Genomic DNA, 22149 nt, shown 5'->3' on the forward strand with positions numbered 1-22149 from the left:
ATACGTTGGAAACTGCTTATTGTACACACTATCTTTCTACAGTTTTGCCCTTGATAATTCTGTTGATGTCATAGGTTCTTATAAGAGCTAACTGAATGCTGCACAGAATATGTAAGCTACATCTGGAAGACTAGCATTCAGGCCACCACTCAAGATCCATCAGGGGTGTGAATCTGTATACACATCAAGTGTATGTGAGTGTGTAGGTGGGGAGGAGGAGTGGTTGGAGTTTGGGTGGATAAAAAAAGTTATTTTTCTTGATTTTACTTCTTGTTTGGGATGGGATACTTCTTCCCATGCCCTCCCCCCACCCCCCCACCCCCCTTTTTGGGGGGGTGGGGTGTTTACTTGTTTACACAAGTGAGTCAAAAACGGTCATAGACTGATGTAAAAACCCACACGTAGATTCCAGTGAATTGTTGTCTACCAATACAGAACTTGAGAAGGTAGAGGATGACTAAACATTTTGAATGCCAGCTCTTGTATGATTTTACGCAAATGCATACATAAAGACGCGCGCGCGCGTGCACGTACTCACTCACGCACGCACGCACACCACACACACACAAACACACACACCAAACCCATCACTAAGCAGAAACATATCCATAATATATCACTATTTATTATGCAGATGCATGTCTTTCATAAACGAAAACAAACATTTTCCGCTTCAGTTTCGGGAAGCCAGTCTCATTCTGGACATAGTGGTATTTCAAAGGTGCATTGTCCATTCGAGAGCTGGGTCAGGTCAGGTCAGGTCATTGGTCACAGGTCAGGTCACGTATCACGGACTGCAGGTTGATCACAGTTCCTTCCGTTTCTCATCTTTCTGCACGCACTTGCAGGAAACGGCACTCTCCAGCTGCACACACCACAGACACGGGCTGTTTACTACTACTATCTCGGTGGAACCTACATTTGCCAACGGCCATACCACGTTGAAAACACCGGTTCTCGTCCGATCACCGAAGTTAAGCAACGTCGGGCCCGGTTAGTACTTGGATGGGTGACCGCCTGGGAACACCGGGTGCTCTTGGCAACCTTTTTCTCAAGGCCTGACTAAGCGCGTTGGGTTACGCTGCTGGTCAGGCATCTGCTTGGCAGATGTGGTGTAGCGTATATGGATTTGTCCGAACGCAGTGACGCCTCCTTGAGCTACTGAAACTGAAACTACTACTACAACTACTACTACGACTAAAAATAATGATACTGTTATGAATTCTAGTTATTTAGTGCCCTTTCGCGCTTTACACTGAGAAACGGGTAAACCCCTTTATCATCTCTAACACCCCTACCACTACAACAACAACAACAACTACTACTAACAATAATGATGATGTTATGAATTCCAGCTCATCTCCAACACCCCTTTTCAGTGAGGAAAAAAAAAGTTTTAATCAAATGAAACTGAGAGACACGAAATTTTGACTGAGGGAGGAGGTAGAACAATTTTGTTTTCAAGTCCCGCCACACATACTACTTGCGATTGCAACGGAAATATATCTATATCTATATCTATATATATATCTATATATATCCTTAAAGTATAATTTTCATATTTTGAATGTTATCGTTTAACCTTTGCCGTATCTTGTGGGTGAAACAGTACCCGGACTCTCAATCTTTTACTGTTTTGGGACTATAATGACTATTACATTGAAATTTGATAACCTTCTCCATTATGATCTGCACATATACCCCACCAAATATGTTGTTGCATTGTTTGTAAACAAAGGATTACATAAACAATGAAATCCGTTTTGTAATGTCCCGTCACACACTGGTGATTTTAGACATTTTCAGTTGTTGAAGTGATAATTTTCACATTTTGAATGATGTCGTTTAAAAGTTTGTATGGATGATATAAAAGTCAGTCGTGTGAGGCTATGACCATCAGAACAGCAGAGGAGGCAACTGCTGTCCCGACTATCTGGGCTAGAATTGATTATAGTGGAGAGTGTCTTGCCAAAGTTACACCCCCCACTCTCTCAGCCAAGATAGTTTTAGGACAGTTGGCACTGGGATGGTTCCCAAAGGCCAACTAGCCCCCAAGGCTGCAGCACTAAGACCCAGAGCAATCTTGCCTCCTAGTTTGAGAGTCATAGTCCTTCACAAAAGACTAAGCTGTAAGTGATTTCTCATTGCAATGGAGAAACCATTGATAATACGCTCTCACTTTGCTGTTGGCCCAGCTGTAAACTTGCCTCCTGTAGTCCTTTACGAAAGACTAAGCTGTAAATGAATTCCTACTGCAGTGGAGAAACCACGGCATTGATCACTTTGCTGTTGGCCCGTCAGTTTTAAAGCTCATGTCAATCTCTGATGTCAGCTGAGAGCGAACCAGGCGTTTTCTCCACCACCACAACTCACCACGCCTTCCTCAAACTCCCCGTCGCCGCAGTCATAGCGGATGTTGACCATCTCAGTGTCGACGGGCTCGCAGCACGAGTTGACGTTACCGTCCATGCACAGGCGGTGTGTACAGTCGCCGACAGGCACCATGGCTGTGCAGTTGGCGCGGCCTGGTTTCACGTGCAGTTTCTGCACCCTCACCACGCTGTCTTCACAGTACCTCTTGGCTGTCTTGTCTGGAACGCACATGGTTTCATGATATCAAGATTTTTTTTCACCCCCCACACCCCATTTTTATTCAAAGCCGGTTTACAGATACAGAATTTATGTATGTATACTTTATGTATCAGGAGGTAAAGATGTGATGATGTTCGAAATATTGACAATTCCACAGTATCCCTTGCTGCCTCGTCTTGAACGCACAACGTTTCAAGATTTCAATAATCATTTTCACCCCAACAGTTTTATTGTCAAAGGTTCACAGACGCAAAAAATATCTGTACTTTATGCATTAGGAGGTAAAGATGTAATGATGTTCGAAGTATTGATAATTCCACAACAACGTCAACCTCACCATCTCGCCAATCTCACCCCCTCACCACCACCACCACCACCATCATCCTCACCACCACCATCCCACCCCTCACCACCCTCACCTTCTCACCACCCACCCTTCACCAACACACACCCCACCCCTCAACCTCACCACTCACCCTTCACCAACACACACCCCACCCTTCACCAACACACACCCCACCCCTCAACCTCACCACCCACCCTTCACCAACACACACCCACCCTTCACCAACACACACCCCACCCCTCAACCTCACCACCCACCCTTCATCAACACACCCCACTGAAAAGAAAATGGTGTCCTATTTTCCTATATCCATTTTTTTTACAGGGCAACATATTTATATCGGGGATTGGAATTTGTTATTTTGATATACTACTTTCCTAGATCCATTTTTTTTACAGGGCAACTTTATATCGGATGATTGGGAATTGTTTCTTTTGAAAAATGGTTTCACGTGTTTCACGTGCATTTTTGTAATCATACCATGAGTTGTGAATGTGATGTGCTGCTGTGCAGTGCAGATTTGTTGCCAGATGGTGTCATGAAGCTGTCCAGGTTAGGGACATTTTTTTGTCTGTAAAGGTATGTTGAAAATTATTGCACTCAGTTTGAAATGACTTTGACTACGTTTTGTGATGGGATATTGACCATAGTATATAAAAGCAGGACATTTGAATGGATAATTTAAGTAGGTTTGAATGAGACACGTTGATATGTTGTGGTTGATTTGATGTTGTTGTAAAGCTTGTATGAGTAATCAGTACTTGGTGCTTTGATGATATACAGTTAGGTTGATAATAGATAGTAGTTAATTAAATTTGTCTTAAGTTTTGTTGGACTATTCAATGGCGAAGAAGGGGTACTTTTTTTGAAACATTGAATTGTGTAGTAGCCAAGCAGCTACATTTTGGTATTTCCTGATGGGATGAATGGGAATCATTTTAAGGTAATTGTATTTTGCATTACTTAGGGTGGTGAATGGACATCGTTTTCCAAGCGAATATTTTTTTATATTAGCTTCAGTGATAATTGGAATTTATGTCAATAGTATTGGATGAAGATTTCCTCTTTAGTGTTTATGTAAAGGTATGGTGTCTATGTTGTCTTGTTTGTCCACTTAGGTTTCTAGGAATAATATTCAAAACATGGTCTGTAGTGGGACTGGAAATGAGGGGGGTTTGCATCCAGAAAGTCAAGGAACTGACACATACTAAAAATGTGCAGGCATCTAGTGGCTGGGACAGGCCACGGGTTTTGGTTTTGTGCCGAGGTGCCAGGGACTGGCACTGGACTTCATAGAGCTGGATGGTGGGACCATCGGGGCGAACTATCGGCACAGGGGAAGAACGTGATGGTGGGACCATCGGGACGTGCTGAGTGAGGAGCCAGGAGCTGGCAAGACTGCTGAAGAACATTCAAGGCGGTAAAGTTAAAATTGTTTCCCCCCATAAAAAAATATATTCCAGTCCAGGCCATGCTTAGAAATGTTTGATATCTTTCTTAATAATAAATAAAAGGGTGTGGTTAATAAGTGTTTTTCGTGTTTTGGGGAGAACACGTTCTGATTGGAGTGACAAGCGAACAGATAGCAGGCATACACTTACAAGCAAGCACACTCATTCTTGTGTAGTTATTTCTGTCTATCTGGCACTTTCTTTACAGTGGTGACCCCTACTCTGTTATCCCCCTTGGTTGAAATTTAGGAAAGTTTAAAGTGGACTTGGAACAATTAGGGATTCAGTTATAGAAACTTCATTGTAAAAAAAAATCTTTTTTTTGTTGAATTTTTTTCTATTTGCCACCTCCAGCTTTGTGGCGGTGCCTCGTTGTATAAAGTAGGTTCTGAGGTACCAAGGGCCTAGGATCTGTCCCTCTAGTAGTAGTAATATCTTTGTTTACTACTGTCCATTCTTATCAGGGTTCTACTGTCCTATCTTCTGTCTGTCATTCTGGTAATCTAAGTGTGAGTAGAAAAAGCCACACCCTTCAGCTTGTTTGTGTGCGTTTGTTTTTTGTTTCCATGCCTACCTTTCGTGATATTGTTGTTTATTTGAAAGTAAATATTATTATTATTTTAGTATTATTCTGTGTGACATTGTACTAATTCAACATGGATGATGAAGTATTTAGTCATCTTTTGAAGCAAGCAGACACTTTGGCTTGAAAGGTAATGAGAGGGCTAAATATATCGGAGATGCACTGGAGAGAGATGCGAGACAAAAGGAGAGAGAGGATAGGAAGGAGGAAAGAGAAAGAAGCTAGGAATCAAGAGGCAGAGAGGCCAGACTGAAAGAAAAGGAAATAGAACTGGAACAGGACAGGATCAGGTTGGAGCGTCAGATCGAGTCAAAGTCAAGTGAAGCTTAAGAATCAGACCATGCACCTAGAATTAGAGGAGTTAACACATCAAGGTATCCCAAACTGCCCATCTTTAATGAAAATAGAGATGACATAGACTCATTCATTTTTCGGTTTGAAACGTATGCTAAAAATCTGAACTGGAGAGAAAATGAATGGTCGATGCTTTTGGGTGCACATCTGCAGGGCAGTGCTCTTAGTTTGTATCACTCCATTTGTACCACTGGCATGGTAGACTATGCAGTACTCAGAGATGCTCTTCTTACGAAATTTCAGTACTTGAAGGATGGTTTTCGAGAGAAGTTCCGCTTGTGCCGGCCTGAGAATGAAGAATCATTCCCTGCATTTTTTACTGGTTTGTCACATCTTTTCGACAGGTGGGTGGACTTAGCACACATTGAGAAGTCCTATGAAGCTCTTCGTGACTTGGTTTTGTCAGAACAGTTTTTGCTGAGTGTCAGTAAAGACCTGGCTGTGTTTTTAAAGGAGAGAGTTCTGAAAGACACTAAAGCCATGGTCACGACTGCTGAACACTACAGGCTAGCCCACCCTGGGAAGAGCTTGGCTCGGTCAGTAAAGGTGGATTTTGGTTTAGCAGATTCAAGGGCAGCATTTTCCAGGCCAACGGGGCTCATCTGGTACAGGATCTCGGAGTTATCGAGGAGGCAGGACTCCCTTCCGCACACCCCAGAGAGGAGGACAAAGAAATCAAGTGCTGGATTCAAGACATGAATCCCAAACGGAAGAAAATACACCAGTTTGTTTTGAATGCAATGGTACCGGCCATTTTAAGAGGGAATGCCCAACTTACCTGAAACGCACTAAGAAGGACGGACGTGCAGGCAGCCCTGGTACAAGAGGTAAAGGTTATCTATCCAACTCACCAAACAAGGTTTCAGCAGTCGGGTTTTTGGAAGAAACACAGGAGAAGGAGGTACTTTGCTCAGGATCCACAACAGGATCTTTGCCAGTTGTGGAGGGGTCAGTCAACGGGTTTCAGGTATCAGTACTGCGAGATACTGGAGCCACTACTGCCGGTGTCAGGAGAGAGTTGGTACGACCAGATCAATTTGTGGGCCGCACTCAGAAAGTTGTCTCTTTTGGAGGTAACGTGGAGGTTTTTCCCCTGGCTAAGGTGGAGGTCGAGTCACCTTTCTTTTCTGGTCAGGTATTATGCTGTGTCATAGACAACCCGGTAGTAGATCTCATTTTGGGAAACGTTGAGGGAGTCTCACCTGTTGCTGGACTGGTGCTTGGAAACATTGATCATCAGGTGGCTGCTGTTATGACACGGGCCCAAAGGAGAAATCAAAACAAGACACCAGTAGTCTTAGATGCTCCACTTCAAGATCTTGCTGTCGACCCACCGGAACTCCGTGAATTACAGAAAAGATGATTCTCTTCAACATGTGAATGAGTTGGAGAGAGAGGGTGCATCTGTCAGCAGAGGAAAAGTGTCGTTTTCTTTTTTCCGTCAGAATGATATTCTGCTTCGGCGATTCTCCAAGAATGGGACCCATGTGGAGCAAGTGGTTGTCCCTACATCTCTAAAGGAAAAAGTACTGTTCATGGCTCATGATGGACTATTGGCAGGTCACTGTGGGGTCCGGAAGACATTAGGTAGAGTACAAAATCGATTTTGGTGGCCTGGTGTTACCCGGGATGTGAGGCAGTATTGCCAGACTTGTGCGACATGTCAAAAATGCGCTGCAAAAGGTCGTACTCCAGATATTCCTCTGGAGAGTATGCCGAGGATTGTGGGTCCTGTTTCTCCACCATCTGAGGGGCATAGATATCTGCTGTCAATTGTGGATGTGGCTACGCGATACCCAGAAGCCATTCTATTGAAGAACATTGACTCTGTTTCAGTGGCTGATGCACTGTTTTCAGTCTTTTGCCGACTAGGGTTTCCGAAAGAACTTCTGTCTGACAATGGGTCGCAGTTCAAGTCAGATGTTTCCTGAATTTCTTCGTCTGCTGTCCATTAAAAGTATCCACTCGTCTCCCTACCATGCACAATCGAATGGTATTGTGGAAAGATTTCATGGAACTCTGAAGCCAATCTTGAGAAAACTCGTTCAGGATCAACCCAGACTGTGGCATCGATACATCCCTGCGGTGTTCTCATGCCGTGAGATGCCGAACGATTCAACAGGATTTTGTCCCTTTGAATTACTCTTTGGACGTCGTCCTCGTGGACCGATCGACTTCTTGGCACTCTTGGACAGGTCAAGATAATTCCGAAGGAGCAAGTACCGTCTGTGAGTACGTCTTCAACCTGCGGAATACTATCGCGGAAATGTCTTCACTAGCTCATGATACAGTTGAACATTCCAGACGGATTCAGAAACACTACCATGACAGAACAGCAAGACATCGATCCTTCAAAGTAGGCGATGAGGTGCTAGTGTTTCTTCCCTCATCTACCAACAAGCTGCTGATGAGATGGAAAGGTCCTTACAAAGTCGAAGAGAAGCTGGACTACGACTACATCACTGATATGGGCGGCAGAAGGAAAATTTTCCACCCCAATATGCTGAAGAAAGTTTTCAGACGGAAGGAAGAAGCTGCATCGGTCTCTGTTTGTGGAGACAGTGTTGACTGAGGACATTTTGCCATCATCGTTTGTATCACAAACAACCAGCTGTCCCAGACGTTCCTTCCAAAATTCCATCTGTTATGGGAATGGTGGCAGTTATCTCAGACACGGAGGAATTCAATGATGATACTCCGATACAACCTTCCACTCTGCCGTCATCAGAAAAAGAGACATTCCAAGACGTTCATTTTGATCCGGATTTGTCTTCAGTTCAGCTAACAGAAATACAAGAGGAGTTCGCTTCGTTTTCATGAATTCTGACTACTGAACCAGGCTGCTGTTCATTGGACGTTTCTCATGAGATTCATCTCACCACTGACCAGCCAGTTCATAGAAAGCAATACCCATTGCCATTCTCTGCCATAGAGACTGTCAAACATGAGGTAACGAAAATGCTGGGGATGGGCGTCATAGAACCATCTCAGTCTGCTTACTGTGCCCCGGTTGTGCTTGTAAAGAAAACCGATGGCTCAACAAGGTTTTGCTGTGACTACAGAGAATTGAACAAAGTGACAGTAGCAGATGCTGAACCTACTCCCGATCAGGAACAGTTTTCAAGGCTGAAGTCTGCAGACTTTCACCAAGCTGGATTTGACAAAAGGATATTGGCAGATCGTGGTCAAGTCAGAAGATCGTCACAAGACTGCGTTTCAGACACCGATGGGACTTTTCCAATGGGTGAGGATGCCTTTTGGGTTAGTTACAGCACCTGCTACATTTGCCAGGACTATGAGACTACTCAAGATGGGGGAGTCTGCTGTCAACTTCTTTGATGACATACTCGTACACAGTCAGTCATGGACGCATCACCTGCAGGATGTTCAGAAGGTTCTTGTAGCTCTTCAAGAAGCGGGATTCACGGCTCGACCAACAAAAATCTTCGCTGGATTTTCAGAACTGGAATTCCTTGGACATGTGGTTGGTAATGGTGTGCGTCAACCACAGGACAAGATTCAGAAGATAGTGAAGATCAATACCCCTTCTACAAAACGTCAAATCAGGGCTCTTTTAGGGTTGGTTGGGTATTATCGGAAATTTATTCCGAATTTCACCACAATCACGGCTCCGATTTCCAACTTGTTGGCTGGGCATTCATCTCGACGAATCGTTTAGACTCCAGACTGTCAGAGAGCTTTGCAGATTCTACAGAGGTGTTTGTCGAGCTCCCCAGTTCTCTTGTTGGCAGACCTTTCAAAGCCATTTGTTGTCAGGACAGACGCCAGTTCAGTGGGAATCGGGGGAGTTTTGTTGCAGGACTGGGAGGGCACCCTACATCCTGTGACTTTTGTCAGCAGAAAACTACTTCCCAGAGAGACAAGGTACAGCACAATTGAGAGGGAGTGTTTGGCCATTGTTTGGGTCATCTCAAAGCTAGGAAGGTACTTGTGGGGAAGAGGATTTCTGCTGAAAACAGATCACCGTCCATTGACCTACCTTCAGTCTGGAAGGTTCAAGAATTCCAGAATCATGCGCTGGGCACTTGCTCTGCAAGAATACCATTTTCTGTATGATCACTGAAAGGAACTGAAAACCTGTGGGCTGACTGTCTCAGCAGAGCTGATTGAGATTCTTGTGTTGCGTGTTCGAATCACGTCGGGCTGATGGACTGACATTGTTTGAAGAACGTTGGCACGTTCTTTTATTAAGGGGGGAAGAACTGTAAAGAAAATGGTGTCCTATTTTCCTATATCCATTTTTTTTACAGGGCAACATATTTATATCGGGGATTGGAATTTGTTATTTTGATATACTATTTTCCTAGATCCATTTTTTTACAGGGCAACTTTTATATCGGATGATTGGGAATTGTTTCTTTTGAAAAATGGTTTCACGTGCATTTTTGTAATCATAGCATGAGTTATGAATGTGATGTGCTGCTGTGTAGTGCAGATTTGTTGCCAGATGGTGTCATGAAGCTGTCCAGGTTAGGGACATTTTTTTGCCTGTAAAGGTATGTTGAAAATTATTGCACTCAGTTTGAAATGACTGACTACGTTTTGTGATGGGATATTCACCATAGTATATAAAAGCAGGACATTTGAATGGATAATTTAAGTAGGTTTGAATGAGATACGTTGATATGTTGTGGCTGATTTGATGTTGTAAAGCTTGTATAAGTAATCAGTACTTGGTGCTTTGATGATACACAGTTAGGTTGATAATAGATAGTAGTTACTTAAATTTGTCTTAAGTTTTGTGGGACTATTCAATGGCTAAGAAATGGTACTTTTTTGAAACATTGAATTGTGTAGTAGCTAAGCAGCAACATTTTGGTATTTCCTGATGGGATGAATGGGAATCATTTTAAGGTGATTGTATTTTGCATTACTTAGGGTGGTGAATGGACATCGTTTTCCAAGCGAATGTTTCTTTATATTAGCTTCAGTGATAATTGGAATTTATGTCAATAGTATTGGATTAAGATTTTCTCTTTACATAAACACTAAAGGTATGGTGTCTATGTTGTCTTGTTTGTCCACTTAGGTTTCTAGGAATAATATTCAAAACATGGTCTGTAGTGGGACTGGAAACGAGGGGGGTTTGCATCCAGAAAGTCAAGGAACTGACACATACTAAAAATGTGCAGGCATCTAGTGGCTGGGACAGGCTACGGGTTTTGTGCCGAGGTGCCAGGGACTGGCACTGGACTTCATAGAGCTGGATGGTGGGACCATCGGGGCGAACTATCGGCACAGGGGAAGAACGTGATGGTGGGACCATCGGGACGTGCTGAGTGAGGAGCCAGGAGCTGGCAAGACTGCTGAAGAACATTCAAGGCGGTGAAGTTAAAATTGTTTCCCCCCCATAAAAAATTATATTCCAGTCCAGGCCATGCTTAGAAATGTTTGATATCTTTCTTAATAATAAATAAAAGGGTGTGGTTAATAAGTGTTTTCGTGTTTTGGGGAGAACACGTTCTGATTGGAGTGACAAGTGAACAGATAGCAGGGAAACACTTACAAGCAAGCACACTCATTCTTGTGTAGTTATTTCTGTCTGTCTGGCACTTTCTCTGCACCCACCCCTCACCACCTCACCCTTCACCAATACACCTCACCACCCTCACCACTCACCCTTCACCAACACACCCCACCCCTCACCAACACACCCCTCACCCTTCACCAACACACCCCACCCCTCACCACTCACCCTTCACCAACACACCCCACCCCTCACCACTCACCAACACACCCCACCCCTCACCCTTCACCACCACACCCCACCCCTCACCACCACACCCCACCCCTCACCACCACACCCCACCCCTCAACCTCACCCTTCACCAACACACCCCACCCCTCACCACTCACCCTTCACCAACACACTCCACCCCTCAACCTCACCCTTCACCAACACACCCCACCCCTCACCACCAACCCTTCACCAACACACCCCACCCCTCACCATCCTCACCCCCTCACCAACACACCCCACCCCTCACCACCAACCCTTCACCAACACACCCCACCCCTCAACCTCACCCTTCACCACACCCTACCCCCCTCACCATCCTCACCCCTCACCAACACACCCCACCCCTCACCACTCACCCTTCACCAACACACTCCACCCCTCAACCTCACCCTTCACCAACACACCCCACCCCTCAACCTCACCCTTCACCACACCCTACCCCCCTCACCATCCTCACCCTTCACCAACACACCCCACCCCTCACCACTCACCCTTCACCAACACACCCCCACCCCTCACCACTCACCCTTCACCAACACACCCCACCCCTCACCCTCACCATCCCCACCCCTCACCAACACACCCCACCCTTCACCAACACACCCCACCCCTCACCACTCACCCTTCACCAACACACCCCCACCCCTCACCACTCACCCTTCACCAACACACCCCCACCCCTCACCACTCACCCTTCACCAACACACCCCCACCCCTCACCACTCACCCTTCACCAACACACCCCCACCCCTCACCACTCACCCTTCACCAACACACCCCCACCCCTCACCACTCACCCTTCACCAACACCCTTCACCAACACCCCTCACCAACACCCCTCACCACTCACCCTTCACCAACACCCCCCACCCCTCACCACTCACCCTTCACCAACACCCCCCACCCCTCACCACTCACCCTTCACCAACACCCCCACCCCTCACCACTCACCCTTCACCAACACCCTCACCACTCACCCTTCAGCAACACCCCCACCCCTCACCACTCACCCCTCACCACTCACCCTTCACCAACACCCCCACCCCTCACCACTCACCCCTCACCCTTCACCAACACACACCCCACCCCTCACCACCCTCACCACTCACCCTTCACCAACACCCCCACCCCTCACCACTCACCCTTCACCAACACCCCCACCCCTCACCACTCACCCTTCACCAACACCCTCACCACTCACCCTTCACCAACACCCCCACCCCTCACCACTCACCCTTCACCAACACCCCCACCCCTCACCACTCACCCTTCACCAACACCCTCACCACTCACCCTTCACCAACACCCCCACCCCTCACCCCTCACCCTTCACCAACACACCCCATCCCTCACCACCAACCCCTCACCAACACACCCCACCCCTCACCACTCACCCTTCACCAACACACCCCATCCCTCACCACCCACCCCTCACCAACACACCCCACCCCTCACCACTCACCCTTCACCAACACACCCCACCCCTCACCCCTCACCCTTCACCAACACCCCCCCACCCCTCACCACTCACCCTTCACCAACACACCCCACCCCTCACCACTCACCCTTCACCAACACACCCCACCCCTCACCACTCACCCTTCACCAACACACCCCACCCCTCACCACTCACCCTTCACCAACACACCCCACCCCTCACCACTCACCCTCAGGATCACACGCCCCGTTGTGAAGCTTGTGTGCAGGCAGACCGCTGTTGCAGGCAATGGCATCCAGGTGACAATGGCTGGCGTAGGTGTCTGGGTCCTGGGTGCCCACCTGCCCGCACACCTGGCCCCGGTCCCTGCAGTCCCCGACGTCCTTGCAGCCCTCCGGGACTGGGGGCTCTGTGGGCGGCTCCGTTGTCTCTCCACCTGTTGGGGGGGGGGGAGGGGCAGGCGGGGGGGGGGGGGGGTAAGGGGGGGGAAGGGAGGGGGAAGGGGGGGGGGGGAGACAGGTAAATTCATAGGTGATGGGTTGGAAGTGTATTTGTATATCTATAAATCTTTATCTATCTAGAGAGAGCTAGAGAGAGAGAGAGGCAGTCGGGGCTGATCCTCATCCACTTTTATTTATTATTTTATTTATTGTTTTATTCTTTTTTTTTATTTCATTCTTTCGCTATATAGATAGATAGATAGATAGATGGATACGGGATTGCTTGCTTGCTAGCTTGATTGATTCATTGACAGTACCTACACCAGGTATGGTAGACACGTGATAGCCTGCTTGATTGAATGATTCATTGATTTACCTGGACTAGGTGTAGTGAACACAGGATCGCTTGCTAGCTTGATTGATTTACCTGGACTAGGTGTGATGGACACGTGATTGCTTGATTGATTTACCTGGACTAGGTGTGATGGACATGTGATTGCTTGATTGATTTACCTGGACTAGGCGTGATGGACATGTGATTGCTTGATTGATTTACCTGGACTAGGTGTGATGGACATGTGATTGCTTGATTGATTTACCTGGACTAGGTGTGATGGACATGCGATTGCTTGATTTACCTGGACTGGGCGTGGTTGATACGTGATTGCTTGATTGATTTACCTGGACTAGGTGTGATGGACACGTGATTGCTTGATTGATTTACCTGGACTAGCCTTGGTGGACACGTGATTGCTTGATTGATTTACCTGGACTAGGTGTAGTGGACACGTGATTGCTTGATTGATTTACCTGGACTAGGTGTAGTGGACACGTGATTGCTTGATTGATTTACCTGGACTAGGTGTAGTGGACACGAGATTGCTTGCTTCCTTGCTAGCTTGATTGACTGACTGACTGACTGACCGACTGACTTACCTGGGCCAGGTGTGGTGGTCTCGGGGCAGGCCACCCAACACAGCTGGGTCTCCTGCAGCTCGGCGGGTAGCGGCGGCCGTGGCTGATCCTCGCTGACCGTGCGGGAGCGTGTCTTGAAGCCCACTCCGCAGCCCCTGCTCTTGCTGGCGGGCACGCAGTCCGTCCACTTGGACCAGTTGGAGAACTCAATGGGCGCTGTCATCGTCACACAGGCACAGACTTTGGGGTCAGAGGTTCAGAGGTCTCAATGCCTTTTATGGATAATGGGAGGGTGTGGGTGTGGGCGTGGGTGTGGGTGGGGGCAGTGAATTCATATCCACTGAGACACGCACAGACTTTGGGGTCAGAGGTTCAGAGGTCTCAATGCCTTTTATGGATAGTGGGAGGGTGTGGGTGTGGGCGTGGGTGTGGGTGGGGGCAGTGAATTCATATCCACTGAGACACGCACAGACTTTGGGGTTGACCAGTTGCAGAACTCGATGGGCAGTGAATTAACAATTGATATCCATTGTTTCACCAAGTCTGTTGACCAGTCGCAGAACTCGATGGGCAGTGAATTCATATCCACCGAGACAGGCACAGGATTTGGGTCAGAGGTTAAAGGTCCCATTGCCTTTTTCGGACATCGGGGGATGGGGGGAGGGGGGAGGAGGGGAGTGGCAACAAAACAATAATGATCATAATGATAAGATGAAGAAGATGAAGAAAAAGACGAAAATTGTTACAACAACAGCAACTACTACTTCTTCTCCTCTTATCATTATTATTATTATTATTATTATTATTATTATTATTATTATTATCAGTGATAATATTGTCATCATTATTATTATTACATTATTCACGTGCTAGATGTCTAAAGTCACAAGTCAACAAGAAAAATCAAAGCAACAAAGAAACAGACCACCTCAGACCTGCCCGACAATTAATCCTGAATGGTAATTTGTTAGCTATCCCCACAGATCATTACCCCAAGACTCGCGATAATGACCATCAACACATTACCCCAGACTGTCCGACAGTTATTGCATTGTATTGTAATGTATTGTTCTGTATTACTCTTTTGTCACAACAGATTTCTCTGTGTGAAATTCGGGCTGCTCTCCCAAGGGAGAGCGCGTCGCTGCACTAAGAGCGCCACCCATTTTTTGGGGTTATTTTTCTCTGCCTGCAGTTTCATTTGTATTCCTATCGAAGTAGATTTTTCTACTGAATTTTGCCAAGGACAACCCTTTTCTTGCCGTGGGTTTTTTTACGTGCGGTGAGTGCATGCTGCACACGGGACCTGGGTTTATCGTCTCATCCGAATTAATCCTGAATGATAATTTATTAACTCTTCCAACAGATCATCACCTCAAGACTCGCGATAATAACCATCAACACATTACTCCAAGACTGCCCGACAGTTAATTATGAATGATAATTTTGTTAAAATCCTGAATGATAATTTGTGAACTCTTCCAACAGACCACTACTTCAGGAATCGCGATAACGACCATCGACAGATTATCACAAGACTGCCCGACAAACATAATTATGAATAATAATTTTGTTAACTATTCCGACAAATCAATACCTCAAGACTCCCCATAATGACCATCAAAAAAAAAAAAAAAAAAAAAAAAAAAAAAAAAGAGAGAGAGAGAGAGTGTGTGTGTGTGTGTGTGTGTGTGAGTGAGAGATATAGAGAGAGTGTAAGAGAGAGTGAGTGAGAGAGTGAGAGAGAGAGAGAGAGTGTGTGTGTGAGAGAGAGAGAGAGAGTGAGAGATATAGAGATAGAGTGTGTAAGAGAGAGAGAGAGAGAGTGAGAGAGAGAGAGAGAGAGAGAGAGAGAGAAGACACGGCTATCTACCCAGGGTGGTGTCGGGGGGTGGTGTGGTGGTCGGACACTCCCCTTTCTGAGCGGCAGGCCGGGCCGGAGGTTTGAACTTATCGGGGCCACCCGCCTCCCTGCACATGGCCATCAGCATGTTGCAGTAGGACGGGTACGTCTTCTGGTCCTTGCCGGGTGGTCCGCACACCTTGGCTGAAAGGGGAACAAAGGGTAGGGTGGGGGAGACAGGGAGCCAAATGGTGTGAACATTGATGTGATAGGATTGTATTGTATTGTTTATTGCATTGTTTATTGCATTGTATTGTTTATTGCATTGCATTTTATTGCATTGCATTGTAAAGTATTGTATGGTATGGAATGGCATGGTATTCTATTGCATTGCATTGCCATTGTAAAGTATTGTATGGTATTGTGTTGTATGGTATAATATTGTAATTTCTGTGGTATGGTATGGTATTGCATTGCCATTGTAAAGTATTGTATGGTATTGTTGTATGGTGTAATTTGTATGGTATGGTATTGTATCGTATTGCTATTGCAAAGTATTGTATCGCATTGTATGGTATTGTATATAGTATAGTATGGTATTCTAATGTATTTATATTGTATTGCATTACTGGTTATCACTACATATTTCTCTGTACGAAATTCAGGCTGTTCTCCCCAAGGATAGTGCGTGGCTAAAGTGCATCAAGATGTATATATGTATATGTATTGGCTTATAATAATAATAATAATAATAATAATAATAATAATAATAATAATAAAAGCCATTTCTCTCTCTCTCTGTGGTGTGTGTATGTGTTCTGTCTGTCTCTCCCAAAGTCAGTCACAGGCTGCTTCAGGGACCCATCCACACACACACACAGATCTACCCAGTCCTACAGGTGTGTACCCGGGGTACTCGCACCCCTTTCTCACCTCTCCTCTCTCTCAGTCACAGTCTGCTTAGGGACCCAGCCCTATAGTGTGTGTACCTATCAGTACGTGTACCAACCAGGTGTATCTTCTCTCGTGGTGTATGTGAGTGGAACAATCACGGCATCTTAACGTAAAGTACAACTGAATTGCATGTTGTAATTTTATGTCCATGTCTACTTTTAGTTTGCCATTCTGTGCGTATCCTCCAACTGGAATTATTATCGCACGAGTATGGCTGTGATGCTGTTTGTATGAATTTCTCCAAGTTACTTTTCAAGGGTTTCTGTCGATGTTGTTGTTGTTGTCTCCTGTGATTATTGATTGTGTGCATGGTTCACACTAGGTTGACATCTAAGTATTTTATGTCTTCACATACACACACACACACACACACACACACACACACACACACACACACACACACACACACACATATATATATATATATATATATATATATATATATATATATATATATATATATATATATATATATATATATATATATATATACCTGTCGAATGATTGTGATTGTGGTGTACTGTTTACGTGTTTTAGGAGTAGGGCTGGTTTGGTGGAGGTGTTGGTCCTGTCTGTTCTGTGTTGTGTACCCGGGGTAGGGGTGGTTTGGTGGAGGTGTTGGTCCTGTCTGTTCTGTGTTGTGTACCCGGGGTAGGGGTGGTTTGGTGGAGGTGTTGGTCCTGTCTGTTCTGTGTTGTGTACCCGGGGTAGGGGTGGTTTGGTGGAGGTGTTGGTACTGTCTGTTCTGTGTTGTGTACCCGGGGTAGGGGTGGTTTGGTGGAGGTGTTGGTCCTCTCTGTTCTGTGTTGTGTACCCGGGGTAGGGGTGGTTTGGTGGAGGCGTTGGTCCTGTTCTGTGTTGTGTACCCGGGGTAGGGGTGGTTTGGTGGAGGTGTTGGTCCTCTCTGTTCTGTGTTGTGTACCCAGGGTAGGGGTGGTTTGGTGGAGGCGTTGGTACTGTCTGTTCTGTGTTGTGTACCCGGGGTAGGGGTGGTTTGGTGGAGGTGTTGGTACTGTCTGTTCTGTGTTGTGTACCCGGGGTAGGGGTGGTTTGGTGGAGGCGTTGGTACTGTCTGTTCTGTGTTGTGTACCCGGGGTAGGGGTGGTTTGGTGGAGGTGTTGGTACTGTCTGTTCTGTGTTGTGTACCCGGGGTAGGGGTGGTTTGGTGGAGGCGTTGGTACTGTCTGTTATGTGTTGTGTACCCGGGGTAGGGGTGGTTTGGTGGAGGCGTTGGTACTGTCTGTTCTGTGTTGTGTACCCGGGGTAGGGGTGGTTTGGTGGAGGCGTTGGTACTGTCTGTTCTGTGTTGTGTACCCGGGGTAGGGGTGGTTTGGTGGAGGTGTTGGTCCTGTCTGTTCTGTGTTGTGTACCCGGGGTAGGGGTGGTTTGGTGGAGGTGTTGGTACTGTCTGTTATGTGTTGTGTACCCGGGGTAGGGGTGGTTTGGTGGAGGTGTTGGTCCTGTCTGTTCTGTGTTGTGTACCCGGGGTAGGGGTGGTTTGGTGGAGGTGTTGGTACTGTCTGTTCTGTGTTGTGTACCCGGGGTAGGGGTGGTTTGGTGGAGGTGTTGGTCCTGTCTGTTCTGTGTTGTGTACCCGGGGTAGGGGTTGTTTGGTGGAGGCGTTGGTCCTGTTCTGTGTTGTGTACCCGGGGTAGGTAGGTCTACTCACATCCCTGCAGGTTGACAGGGGTGGGGAAGCTGGCACAGGCCGTCTCCTGGTCGCACTGCTCGGAGGGTGGTGGGGGTGGTGTGGTGAAGCCGGGAACGGGGCCCGTGGGCTGGGGGGCTGTGGTGCAGTCACACAGACAGGTATCACACACACACACACACACATGGACACACGGACACACACACACATATATTTGCAAAGACACAATAATACACATGCAAATAAACACACACACACACACACACACACACACACACACACACACACACATATATTTGCAAAGACACAATAATACACACGCAAATAAACACACACACACACACACGCGCGCGCGCGCGCACACACACACACACACACAAATACAGACACAAACACATGCAAAGACGCACACATACAGGCACACACAAACACACACTTAAACGCACGCGTGCGCGCGCAAACACACATACGCAAAGAAATACACACACACACACACACACACACACACACACACACACACACACACACACATTCTCTCTCTCTGTAATACACACACACACTCACTCTCTCTCTAGCACACACACACACACACACACACACACTCAAGCAATCGAGCAAACGAACGTGCACGCACACAGGCAGGCAGGCACACAAACACACACGCACACACACACGCACACACACACACACGCACAAACACTCCCCTCCCACAACACCCCCCAGGCCCTTACTTACAGCCAATAGGGGGCAGAGTGGACACACCCTCGGGACAGGGCCCAGGGGTCCAGCGGTTCGGATCCACGCCCTCTTTTCGAAGACACTGATCCTCGTACATGGCCCGGAAGTTGTCGTACTGGGCGTGGTACCCCTGGGCGTTCTGGTAGCACCCTGTGTTGTCCTGGTCCTTCTTCAGGATGCACTCACTCCATGCCCGGGGGCACTGACAGCACAGGGAGTTCTTGGGCAGATTGGGGACACCTGGCAGAGAGAGAGACAGAGCCAGACAGAGAGAGACAGAGAGAGAGAGAGAGAGAGAGAGAGGAGGCAAGGTGTGAGAATACCATGGACAGCTTGGGGACACCTGGCCAAGAGAGAGAGACAGAGACAGACACAGAGAGAGAGACAGAGAGAGAGAGAGAGAGGAGGCAAGGTGTGAGAATACCATGGATAGCTTGGGGACACCTGGCAGAGAGAGAGACAGAGACACAGAGAGAGAGAGACAGAGACACAGAGAGAGAGTGAGAGAGAGGAGGCAAGGTGTGAGAATACCATGGATAGCTTGGGGACACCTGGCACAGAGAGAGACAGAGACAGACAGAGAGAGAGAGACAGACAGAGAGAGAGAGAGAGGAGGCAAGGTGTGAGAATACCATGGATAGCTTGGGGACACCTGGCCAAGAGAGAGAGAGAGAGAGAGAGAGAGAGAGAGAGAGACACACACACACACACACAGATGGAGAGAGAGAGAGAGAGAGAGAGGAGGCAAGGTGTGAGAATACCATGGACAGCTTGGGGACACCTGGCCAAGAGAGAGACAGAGAGAGAGAGAGGGAGAGAGAGAGGGAGAGAGCAGGAGAGAGAGAGAGTAGGGAGAACAGCCTGGCGCCACATGCAGACACACACACGCACTCGCGCGCACGCACACATATACCTATGCGCACACACACACACACACACACACACACACACACACAGGTGTTTCACTTTAAATTATAATGTAACAGTATCTTACCCACATGCTTTTCTTTTTACATAATAATTGATGTGTGCAGGGTGATCAGTGAAGGGTGTTTCAGTCGTTCATTTTTTTCTCTTTGTTTTTGCTGACGGGTATTTTAAATGAGCCGAAAGAGAACTTTCTGTTTTGTTGAAGCAGACAATAAAGTATTTTGAATTGAATTTTGAACTGAAATGGACACTGCTATATCGCCTATCCTCGGAAGCCAAGTCGAAGCGCTTTACAAACACGGGGTCATTTGCACAACAGGGCTGCCTACCTGGGTAGAGCCGACTGACGGCTGCCATTGGGCGCTCATCATTCGTTTCCTGTGTCATTCAATCAGTTTTCAGTCATGCACACATACATGCTCATACAGACATGTAACATGTGAATCGAACGAAACGAAAACAAAAACCACACACACACACACACACACACACACACACACACACACACACACACACACACACACACACACACAGAGTTTCACAGCCGCACGCACGTTTCCTGTTCCTTTGGCAGGTGCCCTTCTCGTTCATGTCGAAGCCGGCACAGCACGCACATCCGTAGGTGCCGATGAAGTTGATGCAGTAGGAGTGCTTGCCGGCCCTTCTGCACGTCTTCCGCCCGGACAGGCACTCGTTCACGTCTGAAACCATGGCAACAGTGTGTGTGTGTCTGAAACTACGTCAACAGTGTGTTCTGTAACTACGTCAACAGTGTGTGCGTCTGAAACCATGGCAACAGTGTGTGTGAATAAAACTACGTCAACAAGGTGTCCTGAAACCACGGCAACAGTGTGTGTGTGTCTGAAACTACGTCAACAATGTGTCTTGAAACTACGCAAAGATTGTGTCCTAAAACTACGTCGACACTGTGTCATAAACCACGTTGACAATGTGTGTCTGAAACTACGTCAACAATGTCTGAAACGACGTTAACAATGTGTCTGAAACGACTTCAACAACGGCTCTAAACTACGTCACCATTGAGTCTGAAATTACGTCAACAACGGGTCTGAAACGACGTCAACATTGTGTCTGAAACGAAGTCAACAATGGGTCTAAACGACGTCACCAATGAGTCTGAACCTACGTCAGGAATGGGACTGAAACAACGTCAACAACGTGTCTGAAACTACGTCACCAGTGTGTTGAAACTACGTCACAATGAGTCTGAAACTACGTCATAAATGTCTCTAATACTAGGTCAACAATGTGTTTGAAACCACGTCAATACGCGTCAGAAAGCACGTGAACATATGACCTCTGTAATACGAGAAAAGTAACATTAATCTTGTGCCTTCCAAAGACAACAACACACACATTTATCCACCCACCACACACACACACACACGCACACACGCGTGCGGGCGCACGCACTGACCAACACAGATGCCGTTCTTGTTGCGGGAGAATCCCTTGTCGCAGTCACAGCGGAAGGAGCCCACCTCATTGATACACCTCTCCCCCCTCCCCGGACACACCCCGTCCTCCACGGCACACTCGTTGATGTCTGCAACACAGCGGTGCACAGTGGGACAAAGGGCTGTATGTTGAAAACAACGACAGAAGAAGAAGAAGAAGGAGAAGAAGGAGAAGAAGAAGAAGAAGAAGAAGAAGAAGAAGGAGAAGAAGAAAGAAGAAGAAGGAGAAGGAGAACAACAACAAAACAAAACAAAACAGAAACATAAACAATATGATACGATTCGACACGATACACTACACAACACTACACTATGATACTATATACGGTGCACAGTGGGACAAAGGGCTGTAGTGTTGAAAACAACAACAACAGAAGAAGAAGAAGAAGAAAGAAGAAGAAGAAAGAAGCAGAAGAACAACACTACACTATGATACGATACGATACAACACACTACACTACACTAAACTACACTACACTACGATACAGTACAACACTGACACAACACAACACTGACGACACAACACAACACAATACAACATGATACAACGCAACACAACACAATACGATACGATACGATACAGTAGAACGCGACACAACACAATACGATACAATTCACTACAACATATTTGACACAAGACAACACAACGCAACGCAATACAATACAACACAATATAAT

At 46.7% G+C, this 22149-nt stretch overlaps 1 protein-coding gene, 1 non-coding gene and 1 pseudogene across 2 annotated transcripts in view; 2 read left to right on the forward strand and 1 right to left on the reverse strand.

Moving 5' to 3' along the window:
• Nucleotides 1-605: 605 nt before the first annotated feature.
• Nucleotides 606-22149, reverse strand: part of LOC143276638 (uncharacterized) — a 109722-nt gene continuing 88178 nt past the window's right edge. Inside the window, exons 54-62 of the mRNA XM_076581256.1 lie at nt 21432-21560; nt 20548-20694; nt 19061-19303; nt 18347-18463; nt 15754-15927; nt 13902-14096; nt 12755-12961; nt 2374-2591; nt 606-865 (exon numbers count right to left, since the gene is read on the reverse strand). Coding sequence (XP_076437371.1) covers nt 806-865; nt 2374-2591; nt 12755-12961; nt 13902-14096; nt 15754-15927; nt 18347-18463; nt 19061-19303; nt 20548-20694; nt 21432-21560 — 1490 coding nt within the window. The 3' untranslated portion in view covers nt 606-805. The remainder of the gene's footprint in view (nt 866-2373; nt 2592-12754; nt 12962-13901; nt 14097-15753; nt 15928-18346; nt 18464-19060; nt 19304-20547; nt 20695-21431; nt 21561-22149) is intronic.
• Nucleotides 924-1042, forward strand: LOC143276760 (5S ribosomal RNA). Its single transcript, XR_013053631.1, has one exon. It is a non-coding gene; the product is annotated as a 5S ribosomal RNA (ribosomal RNA).
• On the forward strand, nt 4241-7898 carry LOC143276395 (uncharacterized; annotated as a pseudogene).

The sequence above is a fragment of the Babylonia areolata genome, chromosome 32, assembly GCF_041734735.1.
Source record: "Babylonia areolata isolate BAREFJ2019XMU chromosome 32, ASM4173473v1, whole genome shotgun sequence".
NCBI classification, from domain to species: Eukaryota; Metazoa; Mollusca; class Gastropoda; order Neogastropoda; family Buccinidae; genus Babylonia; species Babylonia areolata.